The 23,780-nt window shown below is 40.8% G+C and overlaps 1 protein-coding gene across 1 annotated transcript in view; it reads left to right on the top strand.

The window, feature by feature from the left end:
• The window catches only part of CCDC91 (coiled-coil domain containing 91), a 258,097-nt gene that overhangs the window by 6,269 nt on the left and 228,048 nt on the right, over positions 1–23,780 (top strand). Inside the window, 2 exon segments of the mRNA XM_049783896.1 lie at positions 10,234–10,303; positions 23,630–23,673. Coding sequence (XP_049639853.1) covers positions 23,644–23,673 — 30 coding nt within the window. The 5' untranslated portion in view covers positions 10,234–10,303; positions 23,630–23,643.

Raw genomic sequence — 23,780 nt, 5'->3', positions numbered from 1 at the left:
TAGTGCTGAATTTGGGATTCCCTTCAGGCCAGACAGGGTAGCGCAGGTCTCTGAGACATGAACCATTTTTCTTTTCTTTTTTTTTCTTCTTTCATTTTCTTTGAACACTGATTGAGTTCAGGACTTATTCCTGGCTCTGTGCTTAGGGATCACGCCTGGTTGTGCTGGGGGATCATTTGGTGCTTAGGATCAAACCTGGATCAGCATGTGCAGTGCAGGTGCCATATCTCTTTAGTCCTTGAATCCTTTTCCTCCATTCATATTTCTCATTATTCCTTATGCTTATTAATTTCAACTGAGCAAAGCCAGATATTGGACTGTGTGTGTGTATATATATCTGTTGTGGGTACTGATTATATTTAGTCAGTGTGTAACACATCATACTGACAGTGAGGAAAGAAATAGGCATTTAGAAGAGTGAAGGGCAATCAAGGAAGAAATGGAGAAAGACTCAAATAATGACAAGAAGAGAAAGTTGGGGCTGGAACGGAGGAGTTTATTATAACTAACGAGCATAATGAGAGCTTGAGATCACAGAAGTCTCAAAAGGGTGAGTGTCAGGTTCTGTGGGAGTGATAGAAGAGGGTGAGAAGCAGGCAGAGCCCTGGCCCTCCACGAGTTTTCAGAGCTCAAGATCCTTGAGTTCAAGCAACATGCCAGTGTTGCAGATAGCACAGTGCTCACCTGTGGTGGTGGCACAGTTGTTGCCAGGATGTGTGTAATATGTGTAGCAGGTAGAACAGTGGCTGTGTAGTGGCTACTATTGTTAAATCAGGCACTGCACTGAGACTCCAGTAACATTTTTTGTGCTCTGTTTTGTTTTTGGGCTACACCCGGCAGTGCTCAGGGGTTACGCCTAGCTAGCTCTGTGCTCGGGGCACCATATGGGATGCTGGGAATCCAACCCGGATCCATCATGGGTCAGCCGTGTATGAGGCAAAAGTCCTACCCACCCTGTTACCACTCCAGCCCCTGTGCATTTTTTAAAAATAATTTTTATTGAGACCCAGGTGAATTACAAGTCTTTCACAGTTACAGTTATATTTAAGGTACATAGTGACAGTGCATGAGGGCAGTTCCCCACTACCAGTGTTGACCTCCCTTTGCCTCTGTTCCCAGCATGCATCCCATACTCCCCCCCCCCCCTTTCTGTGCATTTGGTTTTTTTTTTTTTTAATTTATTTAAACACCTTAATTACATACATGATTGTGTTTGGGTTTCAGTCATGTAAAGAACACCACCCATCACCAGTGCAACATTCCCATCACCAATGTCCCAAGTCTCCCTTCGCCCCACCCGACCCCCGCCTGTACTCTAGACAGGCTCTCCATTTTCCTCATACATTCTCATTATTAGGACAGTTCAAAATGTAGTTATTTCCCTAACTAAACTCATCACTCTTTGTGGTGAGCTTCCTGAGGTGAGCTGGAACTTCCAGCTCTTTTCTCTTTTGTGTCTGAAAATTATTATTACAAGGGTGTCTTTCATTTTTCTTAAAACCCATAGATGAGTGAGACCATTCTGCGTTTTTCTCTCTCTCTCTGACTTATTTCACTCAGCATAATAGATTCCATGTACATCCATGTGTAGGAAAATTTCATGACTTCATCTCTCCTGACAGCTGCATAATATTCCATTGTGTATATGTACCACAGTTTCTTTAGCCATTCGTCTGTTGAAGGGCATCTTGGTTGTTTCCAGAGTCTTGCTATGGTAAATAGAGCTGCAATGAATATAGGTGTAAGGAAGGGGTTTTTGTATTGTATTTTTGTGTTCCTAGGGTATATTCCTAGGAGTGGTATAGCTGGATCGTATGGGAGCTCGATTTCCAGTTTTTGGAGGAATCTCCATATCGCTTTCCATAAAGGTTGAACTAGACGGCATTCCCACCAGCAGTGGATAAGAGTTCCTTTCTCTCCACATCCCCGCCAACACTGTTTATTCTCATTCTTTGTGATGTGTGCCATTCTCTGGGGTGTGAGGTGGTATCTCATCGTTGTTTTGATTTGCATCTCCCTGATGATTAGTGATGTGGAACATTTTTTCATGTGTCTTTTGGCCATGTGTATTTCTTCTTTGTCAAAGTGTCTGTTCATTTCTTCTCCCCATTTTTTGATGGGGTTGCATTTGGTTTTGACTGAAGTGATATCCATACACCAGGAAAGTAAGCTGTGGCCAAGTTTTTAATCAGTGGCAGGTGCATTGACACCGTGTGGTGGATCTCTGTATTCAAAAGCTACCTGAAAGTCGAGTTTTACCACACCCAGGAGGAAATCCTGCTTCGTTGTCTGTCTTGTGACTTTCTTTTAACAATACTGGCAACTCTATTTTTTTCATCTTACAAATCACTGACCATTATGCCATTTCATCTTATACGGTTGGTTCTCTTTAAATAAGATAATTGTTTACTTATTTATCCTAGTTGGATTAAGTTGAATTGTCATATTAATATGCTGAAAGGGGAAAATAAGCATTTATTGAACCATAGTATATGTTGTGCCTGAAAATGTCACCTGCGAGAAATTATATTTTCTGATTAATGGGATTTACATGTCACCAATATTCAGTTTTGATAAGTATATTTTTAATGATCCTGTTGGCCATATGAAGTTCTGAGAAAATAACCTGTTTCAATTTCTTGCCCATTTTTAAGTTGAATTGCTTGATTTATTCTATTGGCTTATAGGAGTTTTTTTCCTGGCTGTTAATTGCTTATCAGATACATTATTCAAAAATAGTTTCTCCAATTCAGGACATCTTCCTTTCCACATTAAAAAATAATTGTAATAAAAAAAGAGTTGAAAGGCTTTGGGAAAGACTGCCCTATTAGAAGGGATTTATCATTTAAAATCTATACAGACTTCTTAGGAGAATCCTGAGACCTTCTGGCCAGTGATATATTTGGGAGGACCACCTATGTTCTTGAAGGGTTGCTGTGTCATTATACCTGTAGGCTGTGCCTTAGAATGGGAGCCATGTGTGATGTGGGTATGAAGGAAGTGGATTCCAAGGGGCCAAGAGGCAGCTCTAAGGGCTGGAGGACATTGTGACAAGGAACTAAAAACCCATTGTAGTGTCTCCTCATGTAGCTGCTGCTAGCTTGCTTGAGTAAACATTTCTAGTAAACAAATTCAAAATAGTCTTTCAAACAGACAGAAGACAAAGGACAGAAGACTCCATTGGGCTCATTCTGTAGTGGAAACAGGTACAATTCATGTTGGTTCTCTTTGGATAATGAGTGTTCAGATGTTCCTCCCTTGGATGTTTTACTCCAGCATGTTTGTCCAATGCCTCAGAAGTCACAGTGTTGGGACCTAGAGCCTGAGGCATGGGCTCCCAGTCCTGCAGATTCCTCTAGCTCAGCTACTGGGTGTTGGAGCCTAGGTCTGAGGAAATGAGGGATCCTCCTATGCCATACTGGTGCTTAGCGTGCCCCCAAGGGCATGTCTGGAGAGTGTCACTATTCTGATGGTCTGTGGGAGAGGGTGCCCACTGCAGGGAGTATGCCTGTTGATTTGTCTATTTGAGAAGGAAGATCTGGTCACTGTCCCCAGGAAAGCAGCAGTTCTTTACTAGGGGCACAGGTGAAAACTATACGTTGGGGTCCTAGCACAAGGCTGGGTGCAAGTTGGTGGTGGGGGACATGAGGTCAGAAGAGGGACAAGATCAGAGGAAGGTTGAGAAATGTATCTAGGTAGGATTGGAAGTGACAGATGCTGGTTGTAGCCTTGAGATAGGTTTAGAACAAGGGCCTTAAGTGGCAGGAGTGTTTCCTTATTATGTCTATGTTTCTACCTGGTATGTGTTTGTCTGTCTGTGGCCTTATTTACATAAGGTACCTTTGCTGTCTTTCCTCTCTTCTCACCTTATTTAATAGAAGGTGCACTGTGCATATATGCATGTCTTACAAGGGTGTTTGGTTGTATGTAGTAGGTTGCAAACTCTGGGGATATAAGAAGAGTTTATGGACATCAAAGATTACACCCTCAATTGAGGAGGGGAGTATGTTTCTTGGCTGTGAGCAGATTCTTAATTACTGGCAGACAATTACTTTTGAACTTAAATGTATTGGGTAAAAAAATGAACTATTTATAGCTTAGTTCTTATACACTTATCACCATCACAATTTTATTGTAGGTGTTAGAAAATTGTCATTATATTACTATTATCCATTTGAAACTAAGCTATTAAGCAGAGCTAGTAGGGAAAGATCATTGAGTAGTCAGGAACCCTGCATTGAATGAAGAAATAGAGTAACCGGAAGCCTGTGCTGAAGGAAATTGAGTAACTGGAACCTTATGGGTTCCAATAACTGGAGTTGAATGAAGGGAAGTGAGTAACTGGGAGCCCTGTGCTAAATGAAGTGCTGCTTAAATGAATAGATGAGTAGTTTAATTTGTTACATGCCTGTGAGCCGATGGGAGTCTTCATGGAGACCATTGTATATCCCCTTTGTAAAAAGGATTTCTGTTTGGATACTTCTAGCATTGAAAACTGGTGAATTACCGCACATTCTTTCCATTGTGATTGTGTAGCAGTGCTGAGGTCTGGCATCCTGGAAGCACTTCAGAGCTTGTCTGTCTCCTTCCTCCCTTCTGTCATTTCCCCTTTCCTTCATTTCCCTCTCTTCCCTCTCCTCCACTCTCTTTGCTTCTCTTTGCTTTTTTCGTTCTTACTCCATTCCTTCCCTTCCCTTTCCCTCTCCTCTCTCTCTCCCCCCATCCCTTCTTCCTAACTGTTTAGGGCATACTCCTAGCTTTGTACTTCAGGGGCTTTGAACTCTGTGCTATACTGGCATTAAAGAAGACAAGTGCCCTTTCTGCAGTACTCTCTCTCCAACCTGGAGGTCATCCCCCTTTAATTTCTGACACCATCTCAATCTCACTGACGCACTTTGAGGATTGCTTATGTGTTTTGCCTGTTCTGCCTGAGATTAGAGAATTTTTCTTTGATATCTCTTTCCATAAATGATAGCTGACTGAACATCTTTTCTCCATGAGCATCCTTTTTGCTGTCATGTCTGCTAAGAGATGGTTCTTAGCACAGAGTTAGAGTTGAGATTGAGCAAAGTACCATATGGGAAGTGTTTTCCCTCCTTATTATGTGCTGTGGTGATTTTAAAAAACCAGTTTTATTAAAGCATGAAATTAAAATATTAAAATATACAAAACAGGGGCTGGAAAAATAGTACAGCTACTTGTATCACTTGCTAGGAGTGCTCCTTGAGCACAGCCGGATGTAAAGGCATTTAATATACAAAAATCCACCACCCGAGCCTGTAGTTAAAACCATGACAATATGCTTCAAGAGTAGAGAAACCCCATATCTTTTAGGCCAAGATAATTTCCTTTCTAATTTCCCTACCCTAATACTTACTGTGCCTATGCAGCAGCAGCAAGAACATCAACAACAACAACCAACCTCCTTTCTGTTGTTGTTGTTTGTTTTTTTGTTTTTTTTTTGGTTTCTTGTTTTTTTTTCTTTCTTCTTTTAAATTTATATTTATAGCTTCTAGACAGGGGCTCCTCCCTGCTTTCCTTTTTTCTTTTCAACAGAACCATAGAACATGAATCTTCACCTCATAAATTGAGGAAAAAGAGGAAGAAAAAATTGTTGATGGTACCAGAGGCAAAGTCTCACAAACATTGAGTGAAAATAAAAAATGATCAGACCTAAGTACTGAACCCAAAGCCAATGACAGTAGCGTCAAGAAACCCAAACTACAAGCTATACACTAAATGGACCTGTTACACCAACACTCCAGGGGAGTAAGGGTAGAGGTATGGGATGTATGCTGGGAACAGGGGTGGAGGGAGGTCAACATGGGTGGTGGGAATTGCCCTAATTCACTGTCACTATGTACCTTAAATATAACTGTGAAAGACTTGTAATTCACATTGGTCTCAATAAAAATTATAAAAAAAATTCTGCCATCAGTAGTAATTGTAGGGTGACTGACTGACTGATGTTTACCTTGGAAAATCCACTTCTGGTGGCCTCTTACTTGCTTTGGTCAGTGAAGTCAGTTTGTACTTCTTGGAATACCTGCTAGCTCTACAGCAGGAGGGTGCTTTCCTTGAACAGGCTAATATGGGTTCAATCTCTAGCACCACATATGGGCTTCTGAGCCTTCCAGGAGAGATAGATCCCTGAGCTCAGAACAGGGAGTGAATCCTGATCATCACCGGGTGTGGCCCAAGAAAGAAACAAACCAAAAAATCCCCCTCAAAACTTAAAAGTGGCATGTGAGTCCAGTGGGATATCTCAGTTCAATCCTATGTGCTCAGAGAGTGGTCACCCCACAGCCCTTTATTGCCCTGGACTGCAATGGTCCCCACCAGACAGTATGTACTTTCTCCTGTTCTACCCTCATTTTACATTCCTTGTAAACTTTGTAAAGTGTTGACTTTATACAAAGCCCACTCTTAACCTGATTTTAGAAATTTGTATAACATTTACATACTGGGAGTTTTCACTTCTGTGTGAAATTCTCTGTCTTTAGACACATCATTTCCTAGTAAACTTCAGGAAGCAGCCAGAGTCTATCTTCTCTATCCACAGTAGAACCAGGTTCTCCATAGCTGTTCAGAAAGCATGCAGTTGACGGCGGGAAGGTCTGGAGTGGGCTGGTTCATGCTGAATGCTTGGAGATCTTCCAGACTTAGGGGTTTGAAAGGAGTCTAAGTTGAATTACCCAGGTAGGCACTGTTGTGTTTGGAGTAGAGGTGCTGGACAGATACGAGGCTCAGTAGTGTCTTGGGCGAAGTTGAGGTGCTGCCTGGGGTGCTGAGTCAGTGCTGAGTTAATGCAGGCCAAGTGGGAGTTTTCCTTATGCTTTGTGCTCCTTCTGTGGATGGGACAGTTGCACTTGCCATGCTTGACTTTCTAGCCTTTTGGACTGGGCTGAAACTGTGTTTTGGTACATGGTTACAGTTGTCCTCGATGGCCACAGTGCTTTGGTCTTAGGATTCTGCATGTTACAACACACACCACTGGTAAGATCATCTTTAAAGGATGAGAGAGATATACAATTTAAAATGATTTCTTTTGGAAACTCACCTATTTTTCTAGTTTTTCTCTGTTTCTTCTGGCGATTCTATGTATTCTTCAAGTTACATAAGTTTTATCTGCTGAGCCTTGCCAGCTTATCCAAGGGGAAAACCAGCACCCTTTTTAGAACCAGAGGAGAGCCTCTGCCACCCCCAGCCACCTTTTTTTTTTTAAATTGAAAGCATGGTGGGGGGTTGGAGAGATAGCATGGAGGTAAGGTGTTTGCCTTTCATGCAGAAGGTCATTGTTTCGAATCCTGGCATCCCATATGGTCCCCCAAGCCTGCCAGGAGCGATTTCTGAGCATGGAGCCAGGAGTATCCCCTGAGCGATGCCGGGTGTAACCCTCCTCCCCAAAAATTGAAAGCATGGTAAAAAGTCTGTGCAGATAGTCCTAAGATGGTTGATCTTTCATTCTGTTATTTTTGCTGGTCTTCTATAACATACAGTACTGACAGAATAATAAAGGTCTAAACTAAGCCAAAAGTCCTTTCTCTCAATTAACTTAAAGGAAGTGTGGGTTAGTGGTTGATGTTGGAGTGATTTGTCTGCTCAGGAATAGTAGGGCATGTGTATATCTGTGGCCTTTGGTTTTTGTGTTTTTTTGGGGGGGAGTGCACACCTGGCGACAATCAGGGGTTACTCCTGGCTCTGTGCTCAGAAATCTCTTCTGGCAGATTCAGGGGACTATATGGGATGCCGGGAATCTAACCCAGGTCCATCCTGGGTCGGCCACATGCAAAGCATACGCCCTACCACTGTGCTCTCTCTCCAGCCCCTCTCTTGGTTTTTGGGCCACAGTGGGGTATGTATTTGTCTTTCTGTGGCATTTGTCTCTCTGTGGCATTTGTGCTGCATGAGTGGTGGATTGGGATAGGGGGCTGTATGTCTCTTTGCTGCCCTGCTGTGGTTTGGCTACTTACTGGTCTGACCTGTTTCCTGCCCCAACAGAATCCAGGGCCCTGTGCCCTGCCCACATACTGGCTCCCTCCATGCCACTGTCCTGCTGTCCTCTTTCTCTCTGAAAGGATGTTCTGGTGTCAGCTTTACTTTCTTCTCATCTATGACCCCATATGTGGGATCACCCTTTACATATAAGCCATGCTGCCATCAAGGGACACATTGTTCCTTTCTGTCTTCCCAGCAGTGTGCAAAGGGCCTTGGCTCACTTTGCGATGTGTGGGTCAGTTGCCTGGTAAAGGGGCACTCCTCAGACTGGGGCCTTCCAGGACCACCTTGCTTTAGGGCTAGCCTTGCTCCAGCCCCTAATTATCTCTTGCAACCCCACACCCAGTTGGATTTAAAATGGGTGAGTTGTCAATCACCTGGGTAAGTTTTAAGTCATTTTATTCCTTTTTTAAAAGTATTTATCTAGGTTTTTACTAGAAGAAAAGACATCTTAAAAAAAAATAATTTCTTGAAACAAAATGGCTTGGAGAAAATGAGGTTTTAGTGGGTGCTCCTTGTTTTGTTTCTTGGGCCTCCCCCTGGTCCCTGAGATCCTACACTGGGCCTGCCACTTGAAGGGCTCCTCAGGGCCTCCCAGATTAATGGTAAGTACAGTTCATTGGTGCCCACATGGGTTCTGGAGGCGGCTAGTTGTTTTAAAAGTTGTTCCAGAGAAGTGTGCCTTTTTCCTGGCAGCCTTGTGATTCCTATGTCAGTATTTTTTATTATTAATGATTCTGAAGAGAACCGACGCCAGGCCATCATGCCCCTGACCACTGTCATGGATTTTACTTCAGTTACACTGTGTGATTCCATCTGCATGACTGACATTGCTTTATCGACTTGAAGAGGTGCTGCCTTCTGCTTTGCACACTCATCAGCTTGTTATTGCAGGTTACGTCTATCAATTTTATGGTTTTTTTTTTTTTGGACCAAACCCTGTGACACTCAGGGTTTACTCCTGACTCTGTGCTCAGAAGTTGCTCCTGGCTTGGTGGACTGTATAGGATGCCGGGGGATCAAACCATGGTCTGTCCTAGGTCAGACGCGTGCAAGACAAATGCCTTACCGTTTGTCACCGCACCAGCCTCCATCAATTTTGTATAAATTCTTTGGAAAGAATTAGGAGGTATTTTGACTCCATGTGTTATGGCCCCTCCACTAGGTTTACTTTATAGAGGTTTATATAGGTTTACTTTACTGTATATACTTTACCCCAAACATTGTTCCCCTACCTTTATAGAAATGTCTATTTTTAATTGTGACTTTAATTCCAATGTCTTTATTGTACAGTGATTTCCATCTTCTTCCTTTTTTTAGGTTTAGTGGTTAGAAATCTTGTCTCTAATTGCATTTCAAAGTGGTTTAAGTTTGTCATTTTCCTTGCGCCATTCCAATAGAGAATTTGTCTGACGGAAGGTACACTGCAGCCTTTTAACAAGGAACTCGTGTTTAAAGAGAAATCACATTAAGTTCTTGAGCTATTTCGGAGTTGTCTTTCATGCTGTTTGCATTTGTGGCAGTGGTGTAGGTAGCACGAGTGCAGTTTCCAGGGCAGAGAGCTCTGAGTGCCGTTGCCTGGACCCTTGGAAAGCATCCCTCAGATTTGGCTGGTGCTGAAGCACAGCTTTAAATAGTCCACATAAATCTTCCAGTTAGCAGGCGAGCATGATTTACAATTAGGAATTGACCTGAAGAAGACATTCTCATGTTGCAGAGGATGTGGGCCGGATGGATGAGGTGCCTGTGATTGGGGGAGGTTTTTGGGACCGATCCAGCACCTACTACAGGCCTTGCTGTTAGCACTGTTATGGCAGCCAGGGCCCCATCAGAATAGAAGCTTGAAGTGTTGATGTCATAGTGCTCTGGGTTAGAATATATTTCACCTCTGTTTGTGACATCATCTGATGTCTCTCTTGACTTATAAAATAGGACTGAGTCTGAATTTACCTTCTGGTTATTTGAGATTAATTTTATTGTTCTTTTTTTAAAAAAAATATTTGACCATACCTGTTAATACTCAGGAGCTATACCTGGTTCTGTCTCTGCTCAGGAGCTGATTATGGCTGTGCTCAGGAGACCTCATGCCCTAACCTTTGTACTTTGTCTCAGTCCCCTAAAGCATTAATGTTTCAAAAGCCCCAAAACTACGGCACATGCATGCAATAACCTCCTGCCTTGGCTCTGGTGGAGTCCAGTGTAACATTCCTCCTCTCCTGTCTCCCTTTCCTACAGGACCTGTTTTGGTCTCCTGTCCATTACGTGACCGAGGGAGGCTACATTCCTGCGTGGAGCGTGGATTCTGGTAAGTGTCTGTGAGTTGGATTCTTCCTCTGCTAGTGACGAAAACCACCTTAGGATCTTGGCCTTGGCTCTTGTCTGTGGATTCTGCCACTCTTGGACACCTGATCGAGAGAATGGAGGGGAAATTTGAGGCTCTGACCTGTTATCTCAGCTGCTCCACTATAGTCTTCCTGCCCTGTGAGGTGGGTCAACCCTTTTGCATGGGGGAGAGTCGTGATTGGAGTGTTACCTTGTGATCCCTATAGAAGTGGCATTCTGATGCTTCTCCTCATTTCTGTGCTGGTGTGAATCTGGGGGAACATGCATGATACTAAAAACAGGAGACCATGTAAATAGAGTTCTGAGTGAGTGGCTCATAAGTATAGGGTGCCTGGGCTTCACAATGGCTGTTACTTGTTTCTCACTCTCATTCACAGGCCATTCTTAATAGAAGTGACTGCCAAAGTCCAGGGCTTTCTGTTCCCTTGACTTCTCTGACCCTGTCATAACATGGCTGCTTAGCATTTAAAAATAAGCACAGAGCTAGGAGTAATTGCCAAACACTACTGGTGTGGCCAAACAATAGTTACAAAATACTCTTTTTGATTTTTCTGTAGATTGTTCTTTTTGAATACTTTTTACTGACTTTTATTTCTCTCCCTGTTTTCTGAATAGTCATCATTTTCTCTAGGTCTAATTTTTAAAAATATTTCTTGTTTAAAATCATTTTAGATTTGTAAGACAAACCTCCATCCTTGCTTCAGGTTTCCTTGGATTTTATCTTTTTCCTCAGGGCCCACATCAGATGCCACATAGTACATAGTTGTCTTGTGGCATTAGGTTCTTTTTGACACTTTGAATTTTAAAAATTATTTTATAGTAAGTCAAAATAAAAGTAAGATGCTTAATTGTCATCTTGATAAATCGATGCAAGAGCTCTGAGGAGTATTGGTTAGATATGCTGTAGATTGTTTATTCACTGGATTTGGTCTGGGACTTCCTTCTGCCATGACAGATTGAAGGTCTGAAGAGGCCCTTGAAAGCTTGTTTCTTCATGTCCTTGCAGGGTGCCTGACACTTGCCTGGTTGATTGTGATTGTGATGCCCACCACTGTGTTCACATCAGTTGTGCTGGTGTGCTCTTCCCGGCTCCTCTCCAGGGGAGAGGCCTGGGGAGTCCCACTGAGGGCCTGAAACTCTACTTCTTATGGGTAGAGCCAGTATCTTAGCATTTTGCTGCCTGGAAGGTTGATATGTTTCTTACCTATAGCTTTTTGTTGACTCATTTATATGGACTTGTAGATATTTGTTTTCTACTGTATGTGCTCATAACTTTTAAATTGTGATTCTCTCTCTTCTTGTTTAGAAATGTATCTTTTTTTGTGGGGACCTCATTTGGTAGTACTTAGGGCTTACTCCTAGCTCTGCACATAGGATCACTCCTGGCTGGTCATGGGGTTCCTAGGTGGTACTAGGGACCTTGGCTTTAAAATGGAGCTGAGACCAGAGTCTTCTGAGGATGAAATATGGTATGCATCGTCCTGATCCTGTCTGGCTCCCGCTAGTCCCCTCAACCCACCCTGGGGACTCAGGCTCTTGCCCTGCATATGCCATTGGCTTGGTGGTTTATCTGCTGTCTATGTATTGTCATGTCCCAGTTGTCATTCCACTTGTATGACTGTGAATAGATGGTATTGAACCAGAGTGGCAAGTACTATTAGGAGGGCAAGACTGGATCCTATGCTGATCTGATATATCTAAGTTGGTGGAGATGGGAGGGGGCATTTGGTACATGAGAAGTAAATGGAGGTCACAGCCATTAGTGCCTGTTAGTGGCCTATAGTCCTGAGGCTTTAAGGTGTCTGGCAAGCATGCTGTTGCAAAACTGTGCAGCACTTGTATTATTTGATTTGATGTTCCTTAAAGATAGCATATCATGATTTGTTGCTCATTTAGGTTTGATATCTATCCTGGAAAGAACACTTATATTATATTAGAAAGGAATGTAAGTTTAGAATTAACTGCTGCTGTTTGGCTCTGTAACCTTGCTTTGCTTGCTTATGTCTATAAGGAGCCATGACAAGCTGAAACTGCAGAGGATAGGGATTACTAGGCCCAGAAAGATGACCAGTTTTAGGTTCTTCAAGGGCATATACCAGGACAGTTAGATAAACTAGTAACACCCAGGGGTCTGCGGGGCTATAAATCTTATGTAACTGCGCGCCAAGGTTGCAGGCGCCCAGTGGGCACCCAAGCCCCTCCTCTACTACTTCAGCCAACCAATCTAAACCTGGTTGATGCAGCATGCACTAAGAACCTATAGTTTTACCCCCTACCTTGAAGTAGTAAACCCTATAAAAATGAGCTGCAAACCCGTTTAGCGGTTGCCACTTTTGAGAGGTGCTGCCCCAGCATGCTGGTAATAAAATCCCTTGCTTCTTGCATTGTGTCATCTCTGGTCTTTGTGGGTTGGATCTCTAGTTTTGAGTTAACAATTAGGCTTCCAAAGGGAGGTTTGTTGACTGCTTCACTTAGATATTGAAATGTTGTATATTGTGGATATGAGACTTTGAAAAAATAAATGTAACAGAGCTCTGTGTTAACAGTACTTTTCTGTGCTGTAATTTCAGGTTTTGTACATGTGGGTTATGAGAAATAAACTGGAAATTATCCTGACTTTGTGGGTTGGAATCTGGTGTGGTTTCTGAATGCAAACAAAATGTTAGCATGTGTGAGCCAGGTAACATTTGAAATGGACTTTCCATAGGGTAGAGCTTTCTGAAGCCAAATGAGGTGAGTGATTTTATAGTTGCAAACAGGCGTCTGTTGACTTGCATTTGGTTTTGTTAACTTATGGTGGGAAGTCAGTCGCTGTTAAGCAAACAACTGAAGAAGCATCTTTGTCCATCTTTGGCACAACTTGTTTCTGCTCACTTGGGACTTGACTATGGAGGAGCTCTTAGGCGGCATCTGCACATGTGCTCTCCTGAAAATTGAGGATCTCTGAGGGGACATACCCACACATGCTTTCCAGAAAGTCAAGGAGCCCCAAGGAGACTTGCTCACGCACACTTTCCTGAAAGTTGAGGAGCTCTGAGGGACATATCCATACTTGCAGTCTGTTAAGTTGAGTGAGTTTTCGTCTTTCTTCTTGAATAATTAGGTGTGTGTCAAGAACTAAGACACCTGGATTTATGCAGAGATTTGCCCCAAGAATAATTGAAATGGGCAATTCAGATGTGTAGTTGTAGGTGAGAGAGGAGGTAGAGGTGTGCATGTTTACTTGGTGGTAGGTAGAGGATTTTGGGAAGGGAACTTCATAAAGTGTTAGGGTTGACACCCGAGAAAGGCTTGGATTAATTTGCTGTCCCTTCAAGCTCCACTGTTCTTATTTATCTGAATGGCTAGAGATGTTACATGTAATTTGATGGTCTACATCTGATTTTTTTGTGAAGTGAACCTGATCAATGTCCAACTGTCTTCAATGGTGACCTTAAGCTCTAAATTAGGAACTTGGCATGGAAAACCATATGGTTTTATGTAAGTAGAATTCAGATTGTGATGTTTTCTGTCACTTCATAATTCTAATTTTGGAGTTCAGACTTTAAGTCAGAAACATTCACTTCAGAATAGTCTGAAATGCATACCTGTGAATTTCCATACCTTGCCGGAAACATTCTTGGCTATGGGTTGAATCAAATTGAGTTTCTTTTATTGGGGCTCATGCTAGAACCTTTTACTTGTTGAGTTTTAACCAGAGGTTTTCTATCTTTTATTTATAAAGCTACAGGAGCCCCATTGCATTTGCTCTTTCAGATTTCCTGAAAGCAAATATTTGTGGAGTTTTTCAGTGTGGGTTAAATAAAGATGGAATATTGGGGGCAGGGACACTCACTAGCCTTTTGCCTGTGACTTTAGTATTTTCTTTTCTTTTCAAAATATTGAATGGAATTACACAGGATTTTAACTTGATATGTAGGTGCCATGAAGCTATTTCCTCTGGCTATTATATATTATATATTGCCATCTACTAGATTATAAGTCCCTTTATGGTAGAGATTGGTGTCTTTTCAGCTTTGTATTCAATTATAGTTAAGAAGTTATATCTAGTAAGTGTAGTGAGTTTTTAAAGCTAGGTTGTGTTGACTGATTTAGAAGGAAGGAATTAGGCAGATGAAAAATTGGGGGAAGCTAATCAGTCTTACAGAATTCTTAGATCTTGTTATTGTTGCTTAAGGGTCCATACAACATTTTGTGGCCCTGCCCTAGAGGAATCTTTTTTTTTGTTTTGTTTTGTTTTAGTTGTTTGGGTCACACCCCCCAATGTTCAAGGCTTACTACTGACTTTGCACTCAAGGATCACCCTGACTTTGCCTCCTGCGGCCCCCAGGTAAATTGAGTTTGAGATCCCTGGTTTAATGCGGTGTCCTATTCAAGCAAGCACTTTGCCTGTGATCCATCCTGGCATTATTCACCTTGAACCTTTGTCACTGGTTAGAACTTGTAGCTTGTCCTTCCTTCTTCCCTTCCCTCCTCCCGCCCTCCCTCCCTCCCTCCCTCCCTCCTTCCCTCCTTCCTTTCTTCCTTCCTCCCTCCCTCCTCCCTTCCTCCCTTCCTTCCTCCCTTTCTCCCTCCCTTCCTTCCTCCCTCCCTCCTTCCCTCCCTCCATTCTTCCTTCCTTCTTCCCTCCCTCCCTCCCTCCTTCCTTCTTCCCTCCCTCCTCCCCTCCTTCCCTCTTCCCTCCCTCCCTCCTTCCCTCCTCTCTCCCTCCCTCCTTCCCTCCTTCCTTTCTTCCTTCCTCCCTCCCTCCTTCCTTTCTTCCTTCCTCCCTCCCTCCCTTCCTTCTTCCTTCCTTTCTTCCTCCCTCCCTTCCTTCCTTCTTCCCTCCCTCCCTCCTTCCCTCCTCTCTCCCTCCCTCCTTCCCTCCTTCCTTTCTTCCTTCCTCCCTCCCTCCTTCCTTTCTTCCTTCCTCCCTCCCTCCCTTCCTTCTTTCCTTCCTTTCTTCCTCCCTCCCTTCCTTCCTTCTTCCCTCCCTCCCTCCTTCCCTCCTCTCTCCCTCCCTCCCTCCTTCCTCCCTCCTTCCTCCCTCCTTCCTTCCTTCCTTCCTTCCTTCCTTCCTTCCTTCCTTCCTTCCTTCCTTCCTTCCTTCCTTCCTTCGTTCCTTCCTTCTTTCTTTCTTTCTTTCTTTCTTTCTTTCTTTCTTTCTTTCTTTTCTTTCTTTCTCTCTCTCTCTCTCCCTCCCTCCCTTTCTTCCCTTCCTTCCTTCCTTCCTTCCTTCCTTCCTTCCTCCCCTTCCTTCCTTCCTTCCTTCCTTCCTTCCTTCCTTCCTTCCTTCTTCCTTCCTTCCCTCCCTCCCTCCCTTCCTCCCTCCCTCCCTCCCTCCCCCTCCCTCCCTTCCTTTCTTCCCTCCCTCCCTCCTCCTCCCTCCCTCCCTTCCTTCCTTCCTTTTTTTTTTTAACCAATAGGCAGTTCACCTCTCAATGGCTGTTTCGTGTAACTATCAATAATCTGGAATAATAATAAACTGATGCTTAGTATCTAAGTATTGATACATAGTATCTGATCATGGAACCATGCATCTGTAAGTAAGTTGATGCTTAGTATCTGTGAGTACAGATCTTGAACACACTTGAAATCTCAGGAAGACCTATCTTAGGGTAGACTGAGGAACTGCCAGTGTAGAGAAGACATTTGTCATTTAAATTTCTAAGAATTTTCTTAATTTTCCTGCGACTGCAAATCAATAGTCTGTTTTCTTTTCTTTGTGTTTGTGGTATGTGTAGGGAACAGCACCATACTTGGCACTTTAAACAGCTCTAGTCTCTGAGACATACAGTATGAGGAGATTTTGAAGACTTTCATTATGTTGTATGAAAAAGGCAGAGACTGTATTTTCTTTTTAGATGAATTATGTTGTCAAAATAATAAAATCAAAAGGCACAAAAACATGGTGGAAAGTAATCAAAGATATAAATAATCATTTTACAAGAACCATACATCATTTTAAGCATCACAGGAAGAGATTTCATCTTTATTGATTAGGGCAATCAATATATACAGTTAAATACCATTGACTAGTTTCTCTGGATATTTTTACTTTTTATTTTTATTGAAGGGATAATCCTGAAACAGGCATATTTTGAATGGATGCTATGGACTAGTTGAAGGATAATGATGGACAGAATGGAGAACACATACTCCATTTTGAACACAGGGTTTGGTGATAAATATTGGAATGGAAGGGAGAAAAACACACACATACAAAACCAGTACCAACACTGAAACCAGTGAAAAAACCATAGCACTCCAGGTTTTTATCTTTCAACTGTGCTGTAAGATGGTGCTACTGAGTAATGAGTGAACTAGTACTGGAGGGAGGATAGATGAAGGTTGATGGAGAGATCTTGGGCTCAGTTTTGGTTGTGTTGAGGTTGAGGTGGTTGATAAATTGACTCATGTATGGATCTAGAGTTTCCAGGGAAATGAACTAGAGATTTCTTCCATTGTAAATTAACTCCCCAAAGGAGTGAATGAGGTAGTGCAGAGGGTGTACTCAGGTGTGAAAACAGTTTTGTTTGGGGCATCCACAGCTCAGTGGTGCTCCCTGAGGAGCCTGTAATCTGGGAGGAGCAGAGAAATGAGAAGGAGAGGGAAGGTGCTTGTGTTGCTGTGGCAGCCTGAGCATGTTTTGAAAAGGAAAGACTGGTCAGATGCTGTTAGTGTTCAAGTCAGACCAGGAATTGAAAGTGTCTTTTTGCATTTAGTGAAAAGGAGGTAATTGGTTACAGGCATGCATGGGCTGTAAGAATAGAGCATCTATGAAGCTGAGCTGTGAGTGGAGAGGGCTGTGGTTAAGAGATGAATGTGGAGTTGAGCATGGTTTTGCCTTTTTTTGATTTTGTTTTTTTGTTTTGCTTCATTTGCTTCGTGTAGAACCTGAAACATATTTTGGTGTTATTAGGAAAGGAGCCAGATTAGAGGGAGTAGTTGGGTTGATCAGGTGGGCGCACAGTGGAGAGTGAATTCCTCTTCTTGTGTGAGCAGGACAGATGTGAGAACAGCCATCTTGAGAGGTGACCATCAGATCTGCTCTAAAATGGCTTGAGCTGTCTGGATGGTCAGAGACGTGGCCATCTACTTTGACTCCTTGGAAGAAATCAAGGCTGGCAATGCTAGGAGAATTGTGAATGTGAGGAGGAGAGAAGGAGGCTTGATTGGAGCCGGATGGAGCTGACAGGGCTGCCTTGTGAATTCAGTTGAAGGGGGGAAATGAGTGTTTATTTTTCAGTAGCAAAAGATTTTTTAAAAAAATAAATATCTTTAGATATTTAGTAGAAATTACATATGGCATATGAATGTTTTCTTTCTCACAATAATTTCATTTTAAAAGTTGCTCTTAAGAATGAGACTTGCTTTCTGGCCATTTTTTTTGTCTTGATGAACATTAGAAATTTGATTGATTTGATCATCTTTATAAATATTTCAAGTTTCTCATCATTAAAGAGAATATAAGCAATGCAATTCTCTAAATTACAGAAAACTGCCTAAGACATTTTATGAAAGTACTGTGCCCAGCCCAGCCAGCCATTGCTGCCAGTGCAGTCCAGTCTGCAGTGCTCTTGATGCTGCTTCGCTTTTACTCTTCTCCCAGCCCACCCACCTTCTCCCAATCACTCCCGCTCTCCACTTTGCATGGGATCTCTGGTTCTTTCCTTCTGGTTGTCTGTGCCTTTGCTAATTTCATTCTCCATTGAACAGTGCCATCCAGGATTCTTTCACTTCACTTTGCAGCAGACTTGAACTTGCAAGTTGTTCAAGTTGCAGCAAACTGAGTTGAGTAGGATTTTATTGTGTACATAGACCATAATTTCTTTAGTTTTATTTTGGGGTTGCACCTGGTGGGAGATTAGGTATTATTCCTGGCTCTGCACTCGAGAATTACTCCTGGTAAGGTTCTCTCTCTCTCTCTCTCTCTCTCTCTCTCTCTCTCTCTCTCTCTCTTTCTCTCTCTCTCCCTCTCTCTCTCTCTCTCTTTCTCTCTCTCTCTTCTCTCTTCTCTCTTCTCTCTCTTCTCTCTGTTTTAAATCATTGTGAGTAGGAAGTGCTTGGGGTGCTTTTATTTGTATCTCTCTTAGCTGGTACCCTTTGGGTATCCAGGATGTAAATAAATTCACTCTTCAGCTCTCAGAATTTCTCAGCAATGATATCTTTGTTGATTCTTCATAGGGCTTTTCTTTATGATTCTGTGGGACCCCCAATAATTTTTTGTTTCTATTAATTCCAAAGTTCCATACAAAGTCGTCTGTTTTCTTATTTTGAACTTTTTCCTTCATTTTCTGTTTATTTATTTTAAGACTTCCAATTTTTGCTGTTGTCTGGAGGTATGCATCTTGTCTTCCAGTTCACTGATTCTGTCCTCAGCAGCTGTTACTCTGCTGGTGAGGTCTCACTGTGAGTTTTTCATTTCACCTACCAAGGTTTTCAGTTCTGTCATTTCTGTTTGATATTTTATGATTTCTTCTCTCATATCCTCTTGAATCTTATTGGCTGCTTGTTCCATGGTTCCTTGAACATTTTCAAAATTTCCTCTCTAAAGTCCTTATTAGAGTGACCTATTGGTGGTTGCCTTTCATTGGATCTTCAGAACTACCATCTTTCATTCACTACATGTGGTGGGATTTTGCATTGCTTTCCCATTGTGACTTTTAGAGTATGGTGGTGTTTTTTATGTGTTGTGTGGAGGGGCTCATTGACTAGAAGAAATTTGCAGCTGTGGAGTGAAGTGAACTGGGCTGAACTCTTCTTGGGGTACACTGGGCAGAGGTAAAAATAACTCTTCTGAGTCAAAGAGGATCCCAGTCTTTCTCTCCTTTAAAACTGCCAGTCTTTCTGTCTGACTCAGTTTCTTGGGACTGTGTAGCTGGAAGACACTGTCCTTTGTCCTGGTGCTTTTCTTTTTCTTCGGTTACTCTGACCTTAGGTGAAAATGGCTCTTCTCAGCCATTTACAGTTTTTCAGTTGTAATATTTTGCTTTTGGAAAAAAAATTCTCAGGTAGTAGATTTATAGAATAGAAATTAAGCTTTATATGGAAGCTTAAGAATTGTCATTAACTGCAATAATTGTAAACATAAATGAATGGAGTATAGGTATATGATTTTTTTTTAAGATCTTAGCTTTTACATCCATGTCTTAGCATGGATTTAGTTGTTTTAATGTTATTAGCTTACTAAATGTACTGTGCAAGCTCCAACAAATTTTTCTAGGAGAAATAAGGAGGAAAAAGAAGTTCTGAGGGAATAACTCATTATTTGCTTTCAGGTAGTCATTTGTTCCCCAGTCACTAAATCACAAATATTATTGAGCTCGTTGTGTGAGAAATTGCTTGATTCAAGTTATGGAAGGTTTAAAAAAAATAACATGAAGAAATGGCTCCTTTACCTCAGAAACACTTGTTGAAATGTAGGTGAATATGTAATATTCTTGAGCAGGTAAGCCTGAATTTTTGATTTTGAACAATTAGACTGTTCTGATAATTTATCCTTAATGACTGTCCTTTTTTTTTTAACCTTTACTAAGAGAAGTTGCATGTGTCTTCATTTTCTTTGTACTTTTTTTTCTGGCTGTGGGTTAGTTGGTGGTTTTCCAGAAGGAACAGAGTGAAGTTCAGTGATAATTGTGCATTGCTTATGAATAGGACACTTTGGGATGATTGAATACTTTGAGTGTGTTCTGGAGCTTCTGTTGATCTAACTTCACTGCATCCTACATTCTCTCGCTTCTAGCTGGTATCATTGAAAGTCATATTTGCAGCCCCCCCAATTCCCTCCTTGTTCTGACATAAGGCCTCCCCCTATCTCCCTGTCTTTCTCCCTGTCTAAAGGCTACTGGATTGGTCATATCACTTTTTTATTATTTCATTTAATTCATCTATTATTTGTGTTTCATGAAGGCAGAATCACATATTGTTTGTCTGACTTATTTTAATGAAATAAAGCCCTCAAATTTTATTCATGTTGTTGCAGAGTCAGAATTTAATTTATATTTTTGAATTTGGAGGATGAATATGTTGAAGATGGGAAACTGGATTGTATGTTATTTCTGTTTTTGATATTTTAAAGAAAGAGGTTAATTTTATTTTTAAAGTTACCTACCAAAAGTTGATTCCACGATATTTGAGTTTGTCTGACACTAATGTGAATGGGGTTGTTTTCTTAATGTCCATTTCTTCCCTATCATTATTGGTGTATAAAAAGGCCATTAATTTTTGTGTGTTAATTTTGTAGCCTGCCACATTGCTATATGAATCTATTGTTCCTAGAAGCTTTTTGGTAGAGTCTTTTGGGTTTTCTAAGTAGAGTATCATGTCATCTGTAAACAGCGAGAGCTTGACTTCTTTCTTTCTTATCTGGATTCCCTTAAATCCAGGCTTTTTTTTTTTTTTAATGAGTTTCAGTCATATAGTGTTCCAATACTCACATTGTATACTTCCCACCAGATTCCCCCACTCCCCAACCACTACTATGGTAAACACTCCCCCACTTTTCCCTTTTAGATATTTGCTAGTACTGGTACTGAAGGGGTATCTTGCATATCACTTTACCTCCTTTCAGTATGCTGTCCTTGTCCATAGTGACCATTTTCAACTATTATAGTCATACATTCTTCTCTCCCCTTTCATCCCCTTTTTATCCTGGAGGACCAGAACAATTTCTCACGGAGTTGCTTAATATAATTATTACATTGTATTATATTTATGTATTTCTTAGACACTATCATCAATATATGAAATGCCGATCATAATAAGGGAGAAAATTAATAGAGTTGTATAATAAAAGACCTGAAATTTAGATATAGAGCTCTGGAAACTCTTAACCCTCAATATTCTGGTTATCTCCCTGTGTATGCACACTGAATCAGAATTAAACATACCTTTCCTGTACCAGACACACAGATTTACTTCATTTGTCAAGTTTACAGCCAAGTTCATAATTCTGTAACATAGATGACAGGTATATATCGTGTGGCTATATTATAATAGTTGTAGCTTAATAAGCTAGTTTGTTAAGTACTAAAAATAGTTAAAATTGTTCATTAATGCACTGTAGATAAAGTGTTTTAAATGCATTCAAGTAGCCAAACTCATCAAAAAACTGCCTCTGTACTAAATCCCTTAAAACACTAACTTTGGATTTTGCTTTTTGTAAAATTGAGTTATACAAATCAATACTGATCATTTTTTCTTCTCTGGCTCCTTAGTACTTTTCTTCCACTGGTTCAGAAGGAAACAGAAACTGCCACAGGATTTGAAATTAAATTATTCAGAGAAAGATGATTGCTTTAAAAATATTATTTCCATAGTACTGTTTCTTAAAAAGCTCAGAACACATTTGTTTTTTTAGAAGTACTAATATTTCTTTGAAAATAAAGTAGACTATCATGTGCATTTCAGTATGTGGAAGTTGCTGGGTATGGAAAACATCAGTGGTGAGTAACAAGTCCTTTTGTAGCACTAGATCATTTTTTTGGAAACTGATAGTATTTGATTCATTACCACAGCAAACAAATTGAAATGATTGTTTGGCCTGCGTATTTTTGTTTTGAAACTTTCTGGCACCTTACAGATAATTTATGGGGATGTGATTTACAAAAAAATCATAGAAGCATTACTATAAAAATTTCATTCCATCCATGTTTTTGGGTATAGTGTTTGTGGATGCTAAAAATACTTTTTTTATCTCCTGAGATTTGTGGGATAGATGTGGAAAAAACAAACTTCGTGTTTGTAGTTTGATTTGGTTAATTCTCAGTATCCATATCACTCATCTGTCAACTTTTTTAATAAGAAAAGTAATCACACACAGATTTCTGTTCACTCACAATATAAAATTAATGTGAATTCCATTTCAAACAACCACCGAGAATTTTTGCCAGTCTGGTTTATATTTTTTTAAGTGCTATATATGGATGACTTGCTCATATTTGATTTTGGAGTAATACATCTTTAAATATTTCTTTCATGAGATTGAAAATTGTGAATAACCACAATGCCAATATCCAAGTTTGGTTAACGTAATGCCCGTTTTCAGTTATGGATTCCTACAGAACTTCATATGTTCCTTTTATGTCCTTACCTACTGAGTTTCTGTCAGAGAAATTATCTTGGCTTATAAAAACAAAACAACTCTTGAACGGTTTCTACTACTGGTTTTTCTTTAACCAGTTTTTGAGTTTGAGTTTTGACGACACTAGTGTTAATTTCATGAGGAGCTCATGATTCAAAGTATCTTTAAAATTATTGTTTATTGTATGGCTTTGTTTGGCTTATTTTTCCTTAGAGGTTACAAGACTGTTTTCCCATTTCCAAGTCTTGTATTTGTTACTGGGTCAAGGGAACTGCAATCACTATTGGGCTGTTCACTTTTAGAAAATAGTTTGTGTTGACTTGAGTTTCATTCTATCTACTGATTTTCTTGTTTGTTGTGACTTTGTACTAAATTTTAATGTATTCATCATGTTACACTTGTTTTATCTTTTCAGGATTTTTGGTTTGCTAGATAAAAGCTTCTTTTTCTTTGCTTGATTTTTTTTTTAAAGACTAGGACTTAGTGCTTTTCTCTTTACATCTTTGTAACATATGTTCAGGGCAAAGTGAAGCATATATCAGTCTTCTGCTAGTCTGCTAGTCATTCTTGAGAGGGAAGAAGAGAAATTCTGTGTTTTTTATCCCCTGATCACCCATGAATACATGACTTGATTTATCTTGATCAGCCTAGTAACTTGCTCCACATTTTTCCAAAAGTGCAAAGCAGTTCAGCTAAAAATACACATATCAAAATGCTCCAGAAGTTGTGGCCACAACTCAAAAATGCTGATCAATTTTGAAAATCTAAATCAACCTCGGCCATGAAACCAAGGGAAGAACCTCTGTGGTGCGGGCCAGAGTCCCAAGAATTCACCACAGTCCTGTTCTTCGCCGAGTTTGTGCTGATGTTGCCAGACAACTGAGGAGTAGATGCAAAAAGCAGGAAGCATTATTGCATTGAGCCCTAGCGCCAATTGGGGAAAAGCGAATTAAAATGTAAAAGAATATTTTTCCACTCCTGGCGTCTTGACATCAGATGGCAAAATGCATGGTTACTGTAAAAGTCGCCGAATGGCGAATTTTGCCAGAATGGCTAATTTTGGAAGTCTCCTTTTCATTGAAAATGCATATGCATAGTTTCCCCCTTAACCCAAATGAAAGCGTTTTAATCTGCAAGTTAAATGTATATGCATTTAAGTTAGAGAAGTCACACAAATGACTTCGTGGGGGGGCCTATTTTTCAAATTCTTTTGATATCTTTCAGGTACCAGTTGAAGAATGGATGATGATGATTTTGGTGGATTTGAGGTATGTACTGCTATTTACCTATTTTTGCTTTATCATGTTTCTGTGGGATTAAAATGGAGTGCTGTTTTTGAAAATGTGATGTTTTGTCACTAGCATTTATGATTTTT

This window comes from Suncus etruscus, chromosome 11, assembly GCF_024139225.1.
Source record: "Suncus etruscus isolate mSunEtr1 chromosome 11, mSunEtr1.pri.cur, whole genome shotgun sequence".
In the NCBI taxonomy this organism is placed as follows: Eukaryota; Metazoa; Chordata; class Mammalia; order Eulipotyphla; family Soricidae; genus Suncus; species Suncus etruscus.
The sequence above is the reverse complement of the archived record's forward strand: the minus strand, read 5'-3'. Positions and strand labels throughout refer to the sequence as shown.